This window comes from Thamnophis sirtalis, unplaced genomic scaffold (assembly GCF_051295495.1).
Source record: "Thamnophis sirtalis isolate CommonGarterSnake01/CBP01778 unplaced genomic scaffold, rThaSir2_p1.2 scaffold_1, whole genome shotgun sequence".
Classification (NCBI taxonomy): Eukaryota; Metazoa; Chordata; class Lepidosauria; order Squamata; family Natricidae; genus Thamnophis; species Thamnophis sirtalis.
This window is the reverse complement of record NW_028261381.1, coordinates 16,733,263-16,751,068: the sequence shown is the minus strand read 5'-3', so window position 1 is coordinate 16,751,068 and position 17,806 is coordinate 16,733,263. Positions and strand designations below refer to the sequence as shown.

The 17,806-nt window shown below is 35.7% G+C and overlaps 1 protein-coding gene across 1 annotated transcript in view; it reads left to right on the top strand.

The window, feature by feature from the left end:
* The window catches only part of ZNF804A (zinc finger protein 804A), a 243,360-nt gene that overhangs the window by 165,319 nt on the left and 60,235 nt on the right, over nucleotides 1–17,806 (top strand). The window contains exon 2 of the mRNA XM_014058311.2: nucleotides 12,745–12,888. Coding sequence (XP_013913786.2) covers nucleotides 12,745–12,888 — 144 coding nt within the window. The remainder of the gene's footprint in view (nucleotides 1–12,744; nucleotides 12,889–17,806) is intronic.

The following is a 17,806-nucleotide window of genomic DNA, read 5'->3' as shown; positions in this document are numbered from 1 at the left end:
TTTTTGATGATCTCTAGATGAAGCAGGATGCAGGTAGTGCATTCACTTTGGCTCTACTTGCCCTCTCAGGACTTTTGATACCATTGACCATGGTATCCTTATGGAGTGACTTTGAGGTAGAGGTGGGTTGCAAATCCTGGGGCTACTGATTTACTCATGCTCCTGCATGCACTTGTACGTGTGCACAACCCTTATGTGCATGTGCAGAAGCATCTGGGCAGGTGGGTGGAGCCCACCACTGCTGGTTTGCCCGATCCGGGCCAAACCAGGAGCAACACACCTCTGCTTTGTGGATTAGGAGTGTGTGTGGGGGGCCTGTACTATCCTAGTTCACTTTCTTCCCTCCCGTCTTGACTATTGCAACATGCTCTACATGGAGCTGCCCCTGAAAAACACCCAAAAGCTCCAGTAGGTGAAAAATGCAGCGCCCTCACATGTTTTTGTGCAGACCTCAGTGTGCACATGTATCATCTCCCCTGCAGGAACTGCATTGCTTGCCAATTTGATTCCAGGTGCAATTCAAGGTGCTGATTTTCACCTTTCAAGCCCTTCATGGCTTGGGACCAGGTTATCTGTGGGACCATCTCTTGCCGGTCACATCTACCCAACCCACTAGAGCAAGTTATTATTTTATTGTTTTTCTTTTTATTGTTTTTCTTTCTGTTACATGCTGTTTTTATATCCTTGTAAGCTGCCTTGATTTGCCATATACAAATAGGCGGAAATACAAATTTTCTAAAAAAGGAAGGAAGGAAGGAAGGAGGGAAGGAAGGAAGGAAGGAAGGAAGGAAGGGTTAGCATATTTCATATACCCAACCTATGTAATTTGTTGCTGGTTTCCCCCCAAAAAATTTAGAGAAGGACTTTAGCTGTCTGGTACAACGCATATATTATGTGCCATGTATTTGTGTCCAGTTTTTCTAACCAGGGCTTGAGAAGGTTAGATACATTTTGCGTTGTCTCTTCCAAGCAGTATCAATAACATTGCATGAAACGGACTGATGCTCTGATTTGCCTTGGAGAATTTATATTTCCTCCATGGGATACTGTAGTATCTTCTCAGTAGAAATCTAATTATTCTAATTATTCCTTTAAAGATTTTGGTAATCAAGATTTTATGAATTTGTATATATAACCACTGAATATGGATGCAAGTTTAGACTATGAAGTTGCATATTTTAAAACTTGTTTTTATTAAATTTATGAGCATGTAAATCACAAATATAATAAATAAATAGATAAATAGATAAATAAATAAATAAAATGTGCTCTTTTTATTTATTTTCAAGTGAAACAGTATGAAAACTGTTGTGGCATAGATTGATACATTAATCATGGAGTCTACTCTCCTGTGTGCCTTGAAATATTCAATGGCTTAAAATTTATATATAAAGAATGGACATGTTTTAGGAAAGTGTTTATTTGCAACCAATCTTGGTCTTTAGCAGTTTCTTTTCACATTATTCCTTAACAACATCTTTAATTTCATTCCATGGTACTTTGGGATGCCTATCATGGAGGTTCAGAATTTCAGAACAATTCTTGATACAATTCTTGTAAATAGTTGTATATGTTCAAGGTCATATTATGGATACTAGTTGACTTTGTTTTCCACTTTAATTTGATTAATGTTATTAAGACTAATTGCATTCAAATACACAATTCACGTTTCAGACCAAATGTGAATGTTGATTTCAGCAGGCATTTTCAAATAATTAACAGAAATTTGATAGACCAACACTTGAATGTGTGCCAAACTGGCATTGATTGGACTTAAATTGATCCACATATCCCCATTCTTTAGGACATTTAAAAGCACTTTTAACAATATTGTATGGCTGTTATCCAATTCAGAATATGATATATCACCACCTCTGAAATGTGTACATTGGAAAAAGTAATGAATGTAGTCCCTTCCCTATCCTGTGGCTTCCATGTTCAGCAATCAAAGCAAGATGAATAGTCAAGAGTAATTGGGCAGCTGCCACATATTCCACATTAAAGTCTTCCATCTGTTAACACTTTTGGCCTCCAAGCAGAATAGAAGCTCTTGAGACACTAATGACTGTAGCTCCAAGCAGCTTTTGCATGTTTATTAACTTCTGCAAGCTTGAGGCTTCTCTGCTGACAAACGTCCCTGACTGGACTTTAGATAGATATCCCGAATTGGAATATAGAAGTTGATTGGTCTTTGTTTTCATTTTAATGACAGTACTATCATGTACCAACAGAGCTCATTGTGATGCTTTAAGACAGCCTTCTCCAATCTGGTACATTTAAAACATATTGAATTTCAATTCCCGTAATTCTTTGCCCAAACTCCATGTAGTCTTCAGATTTGAGGAGTTGAAGGATAATGTTTTTAAATAAGAATGTACAGTGTGTGCCTTTGTGAAGAAATATTTAGTGTGTGGGGCGTGTTTTAAAACTGTCCATGTCTAATTTGTCTGCTCTAGAATTCCTGCACAAAACTCAAGAGTTTTGTCCAAGGCAATTGGTTCTTATTGCTAAGAAATGACAACTGTATAAAGTACTAGTGAAGGAACTAGTGCATTGCTTTGGGATTAGGGAAAGCCATGAACCAAGGCAAACCTGAAGTCAGAGCAAAAATGTCAACATTTAAAAATTGGTACTTTGAATCGGTGAACTGAAATTGACAGAGCAATATCAGTTCTACTGAGGACAAGAAAAACATAAAACAAATCGAGTAACCATTATTAACCCAACGAATCTGTGGATGAAGTCCAAAAGTTGAATGATCTTAATTCAAGTTCAAGACAAATATTTGGTTGATTGAAGTCTATGCTTCCACCAGAGTTGAAGAAGAAGCAAAACTTTTAGAGTTTTGTGACATGCAAAATCTAAAACAAAAGAAAAATATCTATTATAAGAGTTTGAAATACTAAAACTTGGAACTAAAGTCACGCAAGGAATAATTCAAAAAGTTTACCTCATTGAATGAAGGAAAACAGGAGACTAATTTTACTTATTTATCAGATTTATATGGTTGCTGATTTCAAAGAAAGTGACTCTAGGTGGTGTACAACAATCCAATAAAACATTAAATACAAAGCAACCGTTATAAATAGTTATTAACAAAAAACTGTACAAACAATAAAAGCAGAAGTAATAAGAGACATTTGCCAAGAAAATATAATTTTTTATACCAAATGTCTTTTTCTAACCATCTGAAAGCATGGACATCACTGGATGTTATAACAGTAAAAACAAATTGGCTATATACTCTGAAAGCAAAGATGGAGGACTCTATTTAGTCAGCAAAAATGAAAGCACAGTGCTGACTACAGCTCTCCAAAAATGAACATCTTCAAAAACTACAACTTAAAAGAAAGAAAACAAATGTCCCCATTTTAAAGTATGAGAATGATATTATAAATAATGCATAATAGCCACATTTTCATGCACAGCTGCATTTCTAAAATTTAGAAGCTGAAGCTATTTTATAATTGCCCTTTAAAAGAGAGGGAGAGAGAGGTAAATTTCACAGTCACAAGAGTTGTATTTAGAATGGGGATGGGTGGGAATGCAGCTACTGTAGCTTGCACCATTCTTTTGTCATAATTTAGCTGAGTCTTCAGTTTCCCCTCCTTTGGCCTCAATATCTTGTCTGAGCTTTCTTCTTAAGAGAATGCCTCTATCTAGAATGACTGTCTTGCTTAGCTGCAGAATTATGACATAGGGTTGAAAGGGTAATGAGTAGGTTTTTTTTTTTATGAAACACATTTTAAAAGAAACCAGAGGGGATTAATATTAATGGGAGATGGAAGCGTTCAGCAGTGACAGTTTCCTTTTAGAAATGGAAAGCTGCTGTATATTGTATCAGAATTTTCCCATCTGAAATTTATCGGGCACCAATTCTCTTTCTGCTCCCTTACGCTTTAAGATAGGACATTAGACAAGCCATCCTGCTGCCTAAAGATAAGATGGTATCCCATGGAATGATGCCAGTAGTCACAACACACAGTCATCTCGAACCACACCCGGGTTAGTAGAATACTGTATGAATTCAAAAGAAGCCATATCCGAATCACCAGGAAAAAACTCAAGTATGAGCTGGAGGGTGTGATTGTGCCATCTTCACAATGATGATTCAACAGTTAAAATGAAAAGAAGAAATAAAATTAATAATAAATTGATGATAATGTGTATCAGATAAACAAGGATAGACTTCAGACTGAATTCTGATGGACGATCACAAATATCTACAAAGGTACAAAACAGAGACCATGGCACTTCCCACTGTGATGGGAAGTATAATGTTGAAACCAATTTATCACTGATGCTTAGTGAATTCGGAAATGATAACAGACCTTTATGATCAAGAGTATCAGATGTGACAGACAATCCAACAATACTAATCATGATGATCAATAATTTGCCTGAACCACCAGCAAATTGTTAAGAACTGAAATTAATGCTGACTCAGATAGAAGGACCCACATGAAATCTTGGTTAAAATGAGTCAATATAATTATTCGCTGACAAAGTAGGAAACTTGGCTGAGAACAACTTGTTCAGTGATCTTGGACAAAGATAAAAGAGAAGACACTCAGCAATAATTAAAACTAAATGAAGCATCCAAAGTACTTTTTTTAAGGAAGTGAAGATAAGCATGTTTTAGAGAATCTGATACCAAAGAATAATTAACCGATTATTAATTATTAACCAACTAGTCAAGAATATTAGAATAAATGAACATAAGAGATACACAGACGAAAAGAGGGAAAGGACCCAAGACACACATTGTATAATGAGCTTCAGAGATGGTTTAACTACCATTTATTTAGTAATTAGTACAAATCTTTAGTCCAAATTAAATTGAGGGTACTACTATAACAATGTTCTTGGGTGTTTGAGTTGGGGAGTGTTTTTAACCATCTTAGGACAAAGGAAATTTGCAAGGTATAAACATCCTTACCAAAACCCTTGATATCTTTATGTCATTCAATCCTGGGGCAGCCAAGTGAGACTGTTCAGGTTATCTCCCGATGCTTGGACACTGTATGGATTTCAATGGGGATGAATTGTCTCCCACTCAATCCTGCTAAGACCAAGTGGCTATCAGTATTTGAACATCCAGATCTGGAAATATTTCATCTTTGACTTTGGATGGGGTTGTATTTCTCCTTCCAAGTTGGTATGCAATCCATGGGTCTTCCTGGACTCATAGAGCCTGCTTGAAGACCAAGTATCATCTATGGTTAGCAAGGCCTTTGCACAACTTGATCTGGTGCAGCAGTAACAGCCTTTCTTAGCTCAGAAGAAACACTCTTCAGTCAGTCCTACTCACCTTGAAATTTGAGTTTTTCAAAGGTCTACATAGGGTTGCTCTTGAAGGTTACCCATAAATTTCAACACAATGCAGTGACTAAGGCAATGATGGATGAGCCTTGGTATGAAGCCTAGTTATCTGACCTCATAACATCTACCCTGTTGAATCAATCCTATAAGCTTGGTATGTATAGGGTTCCTTAATTAAACAATGTTATGTATTGGAATAAACCTAAACCTATTGGGACCATGGAAGCATTCCTTCTCTCTAGCTGTAGCTCTAGCTATGCCTGCCCTCTGGAATGATTTCCCACTCAGATCTGGATGGCCCCCAATTTTCTGCTGTTTAGAAGAGCTGTGGATACCTGACTCTTCACCCAAGCCTTTAGCAAAGGAGAATGATATGCTTGCTTTATTGTACTTGCCATCTTTTATCTTTATGTTTTATGTTGTATTGTTTTTGTTGTAATTTCTTTGATAATTGAGAGTGGACTAAAGTAGTTGGGAGCCAGACAGCACACAAATTTAATAGATGAGGAAAAGTATAAAGGACATTAAAATTCTCAAGCAACAATACCGATACAAAAAGTCACAAGGAAAATTCCTTAATAAAATGACTACTACAGACAAATAGTCCAGGTATTACGCTGCAATTAAACACTGTAATGAAAATGTCAACTTGACAACTAAGAATTCAAAAGAAATACTGATGCCTTCTGAAGGCAAATGCAAACATTTGCAATCTTGGTTAAGTAGCAAAGCCAAATTGCCATTCCTGTGCTAAAAGTTTAAGAGCCTATATTCACTTGAAACAGCCACAGGCACAGTGTCATCTGGGCTTAACCAAATTTCAGAGATAGCAGCAAATGAAATAGATTATTCATTTAAATAATCTGATAAAACCAGAGCTTTAATTATGGTGTGGGTGTTCAATAACAAACACTTTAAATAAGCTTTAACAGATTAAATCAAAATAAGATCGAATTGAATTAAAATATTCTGCAGAATAGCAAACAACTGCTTATCTCCGATATTATTAATCAATAAGTTAACAGGCTAAAATAAGGAATTCCATATTAATTTAAACAAATATGGTAATAAGCATAAAAGAAAGACCATAGAACTGGCATTGCTTTAATGATATGAAAACTAATAATGATGAATGACTTCCCAACTGATTTATCTACAAGTAAAATAAGATAGGAGAATGGGCTGATCCTGGGCATCCCATACTGAATGGCCAAGTGTTTAACCTCTAATGATTTGACCTACCCATAAATTAGACCCTTGCCTTTCTTGGGAAATATAAGTGGCCAGAGAGGGCACAACAGCTTGGATCCAGGAGGCAGGAAGTGTGTTTGAAAGTAAGGAAGTAATGTCATAGACCATGAAGGAGATATTAATGTGTGTTCTACTTAAAAAAGCCATTCTGTATATCTTAGCTAACCATCAACCAAATCTCCAAACTGCCACGTACAAATAAGATTATTGAGAAGATGTTGCTGCCCCATAGAGGATCCAGGATGAAATGAATTATATGTCAGATTAAATTTTTGGATATATCCTAAAAGTGTCATTAACGGGCAAAGATGATGCACCATACATTACACCTTATATGTTTGACAAGCAGTATATTGGCAATCATTCTTCCTTGGCCCAACACAATACAAAATTTAGCAAGAATTGTTTTTATATAAAATTGAATTGACATTGTTAAAGCTATGGTTGGCTGGTTTCAAGGTTCTTATTTCTCAATAAAAAAAATGTAGGGGTCATTCTCAGGAATTTTGTAGAATTTTGTACAAATCTTTACTTCAACACTCAAACATCCATTAGTCATTTTAAAATCTTTTAAAAATTCATATGCGGTTTATTTGGAAACGGCACAAATAGTATGAAACAAGGAGGATTTTTCTTTTATTTTTATTTCTGGATTTTGTTTGGAGGTTTTGTTTTGTTTTGTTTTTATTGGTGTTGTAAGATTTGTTACAATTTACAGGTAATTTAAGACAGACACTTAATTAGGTCCTAGATGCACATATGCAAGAATGTTGCCAGGATCAAATTTAATTAACAGTCCAATGCATTATGATAATGAATTTCACTGTTTAATTACATTATTTAGTATAAAACAAAATTTTGAAGAATTTCAGTGAGATGCACCCCAATCTAAAAATGCTTTCCAGTCATTAAAAAATGATTGATTATGTGCCATCAAGTCCGTGTCAGCTCTTAGCAACCAAATAGATTTTCTCTTTGGAGATCTTTCCGCAAACTGGTTCCTCATATTTTCCAACAGTGCATCCATAGTTCCTGTAACTGAGACCATCTAGCTTGCTACTCTTCTCTTTCTCTTTCCTTCCATGTTTCCCAGCATCACAGCCTTTTCTAGAGAGCTGGGTCTTAGTCACATAATGTGACTGAAGTAGGATTGACATTTGTGTCTTGAATAGAAACATAATAAAAACAGCTATAGAAAATTGCTGGCTTTGAATTATTTGCCGAATGTTTTTTTTAACAGCAAATGGAGATAAGTAAAGATATGGAGGCCTGCAGTATACCTACAGTAGTGCTGCTGTTCGCCCACATACATATATTTAGTCCATTAACTACACTAATTGGGGCTGGAATTTCCATTGCTAAGCAATGCGGTCATAAAGCACAGCATCATATGACTGCAACACTTTAGCTAACTGAGGACTAAATATATACCTATATGTGGGAGAACAGCTCTGGAAGTACTGCAGGCCTCCATATCCTTACTTATCTCCATTTGCTCAGTTGCAGTCTTTAACTGAATCTGCCCACCCAGCTGTTAGAAGAGGATTCAGCTCGATCCAAGTCATTCCTGGTTTGGTTCTCCCAGCCCCAAACCTCAGTAAAGTAAGGAACTGCTTTACTGTGTCTGCCTCCTCTTCAACTCACCATACACACCAGTGGTGGGTTCCGGATCCCATCGCAACTGTACACTGCAATGGGGCCGGGCATCCACCACGGGCATGCACACTGTGCATGCATGCGCACCCACCGCCCTGAAACATTCCAGCTGCTTGGCGGAGGTCACACAGGTGCCATACACTGTACATATGTGTGTGCAAATAGCCTAGTTAGCTCAAATAGAAGTAAGGAACGAGGGCAGGCAGGTGGGCCCTCCAAAGCACCATTCCAGTACGGTGGCTGCTGCTCCCAGGTGGCACCAGTAGGGCCATACCGGGGCGTTCCACCCAGAACTCACCACTGAGACACACCTCTCTCCCCTACAATGTAAACTTATTTTATTCTGAGCTTCACTGAGCTGTGGTTAGAATGCAGTATTGTACTGCAGACTACATCTGTTGAGTGCTGGCTGAGGTTTGGCAGTTTGATTCTCACCGTTTCAAGAATGACTCACCCTTCCATCTTTTTTGAGAGCAGTAAAATGAGGACCTAGATTGTTAGGGACAATATGCTGACTCTGTAAACTGTTTAGAGAGAGTTGTAAAGCACTGTAAAGCGGTATATAAGGCTAAGTGCTATTGCTATATAAAAATGGAACAGTTTCTAACAACATTCCTTTAAGGTTTCTAGAATTGTGTTTAGCTTGCAATTTTAAGACTACCACATCTGGGTTGCAAAGATTCAGATGACCTTTCAATACAAAACCTACTGACATAGAGTTGTGATCTGGAATTTTGTACCTTGGCTGTAGTAGACCTATTAAACTACAAGTGGGTTTTCTTCCCTTTAAAGTTCCAGCAAAGCTAGTAAAATTGGAAGAGTGGATATATCCACGAACTTATCATATGAGTAAAAGAAGGTGTGTGAAGAAAAGGCATAGTGTGCTAGAGGCAGAATCTGCAGCTGTAATGCTAACCTTAAGAATTAACGGAGATTTACCTCAGTGGCATGCCTGCCTACTATATACCTTTAGTACTTTTTTATTCTTTGCTATGAATAATGCACAATTTATATGCAAGAGCCAAGGTGGCGCAGTGGTTAAATGCAGCACTGCAGGCTACTGCTAGATCAGCAGGTCAGCGGTTCAAATCTCACCGGCTCAGGGTTGACTCAGCCTTCCATCCTTCCGAGGTGGGTAAAATGAGGACCCAGATTGTTGGGGGCAATATGCTGACTCTCTGTAAAACCGCTTAGAGAGGCCTGAAAGGCCTATGAAGCGGTATATAAGTCTACTGCTATTGCTATTGCTATTAGTTCTTTTTTGAGTGCGCTTACATTTTCTTTTGTGCTTTCTTTCAAAAGCTACGCTTATTAGACAAATGCAAAAGTTGTTATGTATTTCTTCATAATTCCTAGTAATGCTATTCAGATTTTAAGGATGTCATTAATGAAAATAGTATACATTGTTTTTGTCTGACACTGTTGGCAGATTATCAAATGCAGAATTGCTTACTGTGTAAGCAATTATGCATTAAGAAAAAAGAGAAGCTCAAACAATAGCAAGGAAAGCATTGTGGAAGCTTTGTTGCTGTTGTTGTTTGCTATGGGCTATGGTTTGAATCATGCCTTCTTTACAACTAATAATACAGGCAAGCTACTTTTCTTACTCCTATTGTTTTTTATGGCAATGTTAAAATGTGTACACTTTCTAAAAATTACTCTTTGACAATGTTTTTTAACGTAGATAAGGAAGAAGAAATCAGCATGCTCTCTTGTTCTACCTGGTTTTTGTTATTATAGGATTTAGAGTCATTACCTTCTCTTTTGTTACATAAAGACTCTCTTTCTCGCTTCTCGCTCGCCAAAGCGCTATATATTTATTTATTTATTTATCAGCACAAATAAAAAATACATACATACATGCATGCATGCATGCATGCATACATATACATATACATATACATATACATATACATATACATATACATATACATATACATATACATATACATATACATATACATATACATATACATATACATATACATATACATATACATATACATATACATATACATATACATATACATATACATATACATATACATATACATATACATATACATATACATATACATATACATATACATATACATATACATATACATATACATATACATATACATATACATATACATCATATACATATACATCATATACATATACATCATATACATATACATATACATATACATATACATATACATATACATATACATATACATATACATATACATATACATATACATATACATATACATATACATATACATATACATATACATATACATATACATATACATATACATATACATATACATATACATCATATACATATACATCATATACATATACATCATATACATATACATATACATATACATATACATATACATATACATATACATATACATATACATATACATATACATATACATATACATATACATATACATATACATATACATATACATATACATATACATATACATATACATATACATATACATATACATATACATATACATATACATATACATATACATATACATATACATATACATATACATATACATATACATATACATATACATATACATATACATATACATATACATATACATATACATATACATATATATATATATATATATATATATATATATATATATATATATATATATATGTTCAATCAGCAGTTGCACATGTCACAGTAGCTGTTATATATTTCTAATGACAAATGGCAAACGAAGAGGCAAAATATAGAACGGAATGATAAAATTGCCAAATCAGTACACTAATCCCTCAAGTAAGCAAATCTTGCTGAAGTCCTTATAAAAAAGAATAGGTCCATGCCTGGGGACAAAAGGAAAAATGAATATTCGAATTACAAAAAAGAAGAGGGATGTGTGATCATTTGACAGCAGATAGCAGATAGACAATGGGCATCTTAAGAATACAATTTACTAATGCTTTTTGACTATAAAAGGCCATTGATTGTATAAGTCATGCGTAATACATTAAGCTAAAAATCCTGGTCATACTTCTGAGAAATCACTACAATGAACAAGAAGCTACTGTATGAACTGTGCCTGGAGAAATGAAGTGGTTTAGCATGTGGAAGTGAATGGACAAAGATGCATATTGGTCTCATAACCCTTTATCTGGTGCCACGGATGTATCATAAGAAATAGCAAAATTGCAAGTGAAGGTTTGTGGAATCAAAACAGGATGCAGAAACATTAAAATCTAAGTTTGTAGATATGTGGTTATTTCATAAACCAATAGATTAGGAAGACCTAGAGGATTTCATAAGGAAAATGAGAATGTGGATTACTGTTAACTATTTTAAAGAACAGGAATAGTATTAATGTACATGCACATTGACCTCACAGTTGGCTGTAAAGAAGTGAGAATGGTAGGTAGGTTGTTTTCTTGGATCCAGGTGGTTAGTGTGCTGGAGGAAAAAAAAGTATTCTCATGAGAAGGATTATACTAAAGATATGTCTATGACAAAAACATCAAAATTGTCAAAACAATGTTTTTTCTAGTGTTAATGTTCAGCTTTAAAAGCTGGACATTGAGAAAGAGCAAGAAAAAGAAGGCAAATTATGTAACTGGAGGATGTTACTAAGTGTACTATGGAATATAAGATGAACCAATTAATCATTCTCAAAACAAATAAAAACTATATTGTTCCTTGAAGCAATGATCAGGAAATAAATGTCACATATTTAAGACACGACCAGGTGATCGACTTGGGGGGCGGGGTAAGAATGCTTGGCAAGGTTGTGGAGGTAGAAAAAAAGTAAGTTAGTGAATTCACAGAGCTATTGATGGTTGCTGGAGACAACTCAAGATAAGAATGATTTTCTTTGTAGTTGCTGGGAGGTGAGCTTGACTTGATGCCACCTACAGTAGTATTTTCAATACTTCCATTGGTATTGTAGGTCCGACAATTGAGTATTTGCCTCTTGTCCCGGTCAACTCCAAAAAAGACATTGAGCCTATCGCAGGTAAATGTTTGACTCTTGAAACAAATAATTATTCAATCCTACCCTTAATGACTTCTTTTCTCATATTAAGCAGTAAACAGTTAGCAGCCCTACAACAAAATTAAATGAGTATTTTAATCTCCATATGTGTTCTGCTAAAGCATATTTATTCAGTGCAAACTTTGACTGTGAATGTATGCCTATGTGTTTGCGTATGTTTATCTCCTGGAAATTAACATTAATATAGCCTTAGGCAAAATTAATATTCATTTTATTTGTTTTCATTTTCATAAGACTAAACATATTTTTAAGCCTTGCGTCTCCTAAAAAGTCTAAAGTTATCTGTCAATTAGAGTGCAAATTGAAGAGTGCAAAAGGATCTCTTTCTCACAGCTGATAAAATGAGTATGTGCAAGCTTTTAGTTATATGTGTTGACAAACTGGATTAATTTATAAAGCACAAGTGTCTCGACTCTGTAATATCAAAATAACATTTGTTCTCCCCATGGTTTCTCCATAGGATTATGCTGAAAAGGAGAATACGATAGCCAAGGCTCTGGAAGACCTTAAAGCTAACTTTTATTGTGAACTCTGTGACAAACAATATTACAAACATCAAGAATTTGACAATCACATCAACTCCTACGACCATGCACATAAACAGGTGAGCAATGTGTATGTATTTACTGTTAATAAGACACACATAGTAAGGATGCGTTTTACATTAGGGGGGCATTTTTTTCTGCCCATGTTTTTGTTTAAAGGTTGAATAAAGTTTAGGAAAAAAACTATTTGGGTAATAAAAATATTTTGCATCAGGATCATTAAAATTAAAAAAGGGATATTTAATACAGAAATTAAAATGTATGAGCATGCTGATGCACCAGATTAAAATAGTTCCAAAGCGCTAGCAAGTGTCTAGTCAACTCATCTCACCAGTCAAAAGTATTGATTTATTAATAGCATTTACATCATGGCATTTACCTATTGAATAACTGCATCTGTAATGCTCCTTCATTGGGATTAACAATGAAAGATGAATTGGATTTGTGCATTCTATTAAGCTCCAATCCTGGTGATCTACAATGGTTGGTGGCACATGCACATTTTTTAGAACAAGGGGAGAATCTAGAGAGTAGGAAAAGGCCAGTGAAGCCTGGGGATTTGGCACTCTGTGTATTGAGGAACTACAAGGCTTCTGTCAATCTCACATGAGCTTCTGAAAAGGGCAGCAGCTCCATGTACTTTTTATTATTTTGCCTTCCATTATGGGAGGAAAAGGCAATTCTTTTCTGCAGCTGACTTTAGCCAGGTAAGAAATCCACCTAAGTTGGAAGAAGTAAATCCCTATCTAAAATATTATAAAGATAGACATGATTAAGATTGTTGGGTGTTTTTAATGTTTATTTTTAATGATATGCCATGGATTGATCCAAGCTGTTTCTTAGTATCCTTAGTCATCTTTTGTTCTGATGAAAGAAATGTCCTTCTGGGTTCGGCTCCAAGTGGGGAAAAAGACACTGGAGACATGGAGGCTGCTTGGAAAGTTTCAGTTTCAGTTTCAGTTTATTGTATTTGTATGCCGCCCTTTTCCCCCGAAGGGGGACTCAGGGCGGCTCACAACTCAAACCGGGGAAAGATGGTTTATTGGTGGACAGGGCCACATGGCTTGAGCCCTAAACAGAAAATGTGATCACATGCTTTAATGTTGGTGGAGAAGAAGAGAAAGACTGAAGGAGGGGCTTGCTAGGCTTTTTATAACCTGTTCAGTCCCACCTCTCTGTTTCCTGTTCCTGTGTAAGAAATGTATTCTGATTGGTTGTCAGACTCCCATAGGGCCATGCAGGGGCAACTCTCTGGGCTGTGTTTTGAATCCAGGTTTAGTTGAGTTCTCAGATGCCATGTGGTCAGTTGAGTAAAGGGCCAATATTATCATGCCTTTACTCCCATCCCCCCTGGGGCTGCAATGGAGAAGTCTTTATTATGTAAAAGGGACTAGCTTGGCCTTCTTAATGGCCCATTAACAGTGGGGATGGGCAGGAAGCTACAGGCAACTATTCTTTCTTTTAAAACATGTTTCTTTCTTTTCATATCCAGAGAAATATTCTGCCTTTTCAATTCTCCACTAGCCCCTTTAACCTTAATTTGCATAACAAACAACTTGTACCTTCTTCTGAAATCCTACTCCTACAAGGCATTTAATCAATCAAACAAGTTGCTCATTCTGCATCCTGCAGAAAGGCAAAAACAAAAAACAAAAACCGAGGAATATTTTCCCAAAGGAATTTTCTTGGTAAAAAGTGGATTATGGAAGCAGCCAACCAGATTTGCTGCCCCCCTCCCCCCACCCTGTAGAAGGGTACCACAGAAAGGACTAGAAGAAAACCTTATGGTTGTCCACTGGAGGAAAACAGAAGGGCACCTCCACCACATTATTTATGTATATATGTGGAAGCTTATATTCCATTAAGCACTAAGGCATAATTAGTTTAGTGGCTTGTAATTATCATGCTGTAGAAAAAGGCCATGATTGTTTATACACTTGTTGTAGAGGATTGCTGCCATGTGGTTTATGTTAACCAGGGGGGAAAGTTCTTTTGAACTGCTTTGCATTTATTTCATCAACTTGGGCATCTTTGAGATGTGTAGACTACAACTCTCAAAATTTCTCAACCAATACCTCAACCATAGCAGAGAATTCTGGAAAATAAAGTCCACACATGTAAAGGAAGCTTAGTTTGTTAATGGCCACCCTAAACATTTAACTCTGAGCTGAAATGTATAGAAGGGCCATTATCTCATTATCTCTATCTGGCAGGCATGTGGAATGAGCCTCAGGCAGGTTTCTTTGTTAGCAGAAAAAAGAAAAACAGCACAGCAATTTAGGGCTAGAGGGCTACTAGGAGGTCATCTAGTCCAACCCCCTGCTGCAGCAAGAAACCTTACATTATATTTGATTATTTTGGTGCCGCTAACAGAGAGGAAAATTGCCAGAAAGGAGAAATAGTTTACTAGACAAGGCTGCCATGTAGAGGAAGGTAGAGATAGTCCTTGACTTATGACTATAATTGAGCCCAAAATTTTGGTTGCTAAGCAAGAGCATTGTTAAGTGAGCTTCACCCCATTTTACCCAATCCATGGCATCTCCTGGTGAGTGACATCAAGTTGGCCACTCTCACCTGGTCACATGACTAGCAAACCACTCCCACAAAACAGGCCACACTTACAGAATAGGTTCTAAAAAAAATTGAAACCCATCACTGACACACACACACACACACACACACACTCTTATATAATTTTATAAAATATATTATACATAATAATTCTATAATATATAGAAGATTAAACCAGGAAAAGCTTCTGGACCAGATGGATTATTACATTCTTATTATAAAATGTTTGAGGATGAACTTTTGCAAACTCTACAAAACACAATGGTGTCTATTCTATAGGGAGGAAAGATAGTGGAGTATTGGAAAGTGGTCAACATAGCACTAATACTTAAAAAATGACTAATTTAACTTTAACAAGAAACTGTAGGCTGATTTCATTATTGAATAATGCCAATAAGTTGCTTACAATGATTCTAGCTGATAGACTGAACATAATTTTGTAAGAATTTATTCATGAGGTTCACTGTGGGTTTTTACCTAAAGGACCATTAAAGGATAATGTTAGAAATCTGTGGGACATTTTGGAATTTGGAGCAACATAATGAAAAATAAGCAACATAGATTTTCTTAGATGAGGAGAAGACCTTTGACAATTTGAACTGGTCTTTCTTTTTTTCAAAGTTTTGGAAGATATGATCTTTGGAGAGAACTTTATAAAATATATAATATTGATTTATGCTTCACATAAAGTACACATAATTGTAAATGAAGATTTAATAAAGCTGTGTGAGATACAAAAAGAAATAAAATAGGGATGCCCTCGGTCTCCTGATAGGATTGAGGGAATAAAGATTTTTAAAAAGTAATTGATAAGTAAAGGGTTTTTGCAGATGACTTGGTGTTGAATATGGAAGATCTTTTAAAGGGGATTGAATTATTAATGGAAAAACTAAAAGAATGTGATGCTTTAACAGATTTTACAATCAATAAACAGAAGAGGAAAAATTTAACAATACATAAAAATAGTACATCAAACAGAATTGATGGACAACTGATGTGGCATTTAAACAGTGGCAGAAGGATATATTTATGTGGCAAGTGAAAAAAAACACAGAAATATAAGCTGTTACAAGATGCAAAGGAAAGAGAAGGAGTGGGTTTACCTGTTTTGAAATTGTGTTTTGGAGCTTTAGTTTGGATGAAAGAGTGGGAGCTGCTGAGAAATAGAATAGTCTTGGAGTTGAAAGGAAACAATCTGAGATTTGTGGGCTATGGATATTTGTGGTATGATAAAATCAATAGCAATAGCAATAGCAGTTAGACTTATATATCGCTTCATAGGGCTTTCAGCCCTCTCTAAGCGGTTTACAGAGTCAGCATATTGCCCCCAACAATCCAGGTCCTCATTTTACCATCCTCGGAAGGATGGAACCCTGAGCCGGTGAGATTTGAACAGCTGAACTGCAGAACTGCAGTCAGCTGAAGTAGCCTGCAGTGCTGCACTCTAACCACTGCGCCACCTCGGCTCAAGACGTTTGTTTTTTGTTTTTAAAAAAACTCATTATGTTAGATCAGGGGTGTCAAACTCACGTTGTCACAGCACCGTCATATGACGTATCACATTTTTTTGCTCTTTGCTAAAACGGGCAAGAGCGGGGCCAGAGTGTGACACATCCGGGCTGCGGGCTGCACATTTGACAGCCCTGTGTTAGATGTACCGTATAGTACACTATATGTACTATGTATAGATAGAACAATGGGAAAATATGTGGTTTAAAGGATTGAAATTTACATCGTTATAAAAAGAATTTTTATAAAGTGATGTGCTGTTGGTGTTTACCACTAGATACGTTGTCTAAAATGTATAAAAGCACTTCAAAGATATGTTGAAAATGTGAACCAAGAAGGGGACATTTTATCATTTTGGGTGGAGTTGTGAAAAAGCTAGACAATTTTGGATTCAAGTACATGGACTGATTCAGAAGATTTTTAAAGATGACAAGATCTGACATTATCCACAATAGAACACTGGTTATTAAAAGGAATAGAACTTCCCAAAAATGGACAAAATTATTTCTTTGCTTAGAGGGAAAAAAAAACAACAATTAGCTATGTTTATGGCTGACTGGAAACTCCTTATGTAATTTGGGGTAAAACAGAAATATTTTTATGGTTTTTAAGATTAGAAAGGATAGACTATAAAAAGAAGAGACTCAAGTTGTAATCTTAGAGTAAGATGTAAATGTATAATTGTAATTGTTGTACAGAGGATTGGAAGCTATTTTGTATCATTTATTCTTTCTTTTCTATTTTTCTTTTACTCCCCCCCTTACTTGCACTGTCTGATCTCTTTCTTTTCTTCTTCTCCCATATATTAGTGTTTATCTATCTTTTAAAACATTTTAATAAAATTATATAACAATGACATCTATAGGAGATTACAACTTAAAAACACAAAATAAATTT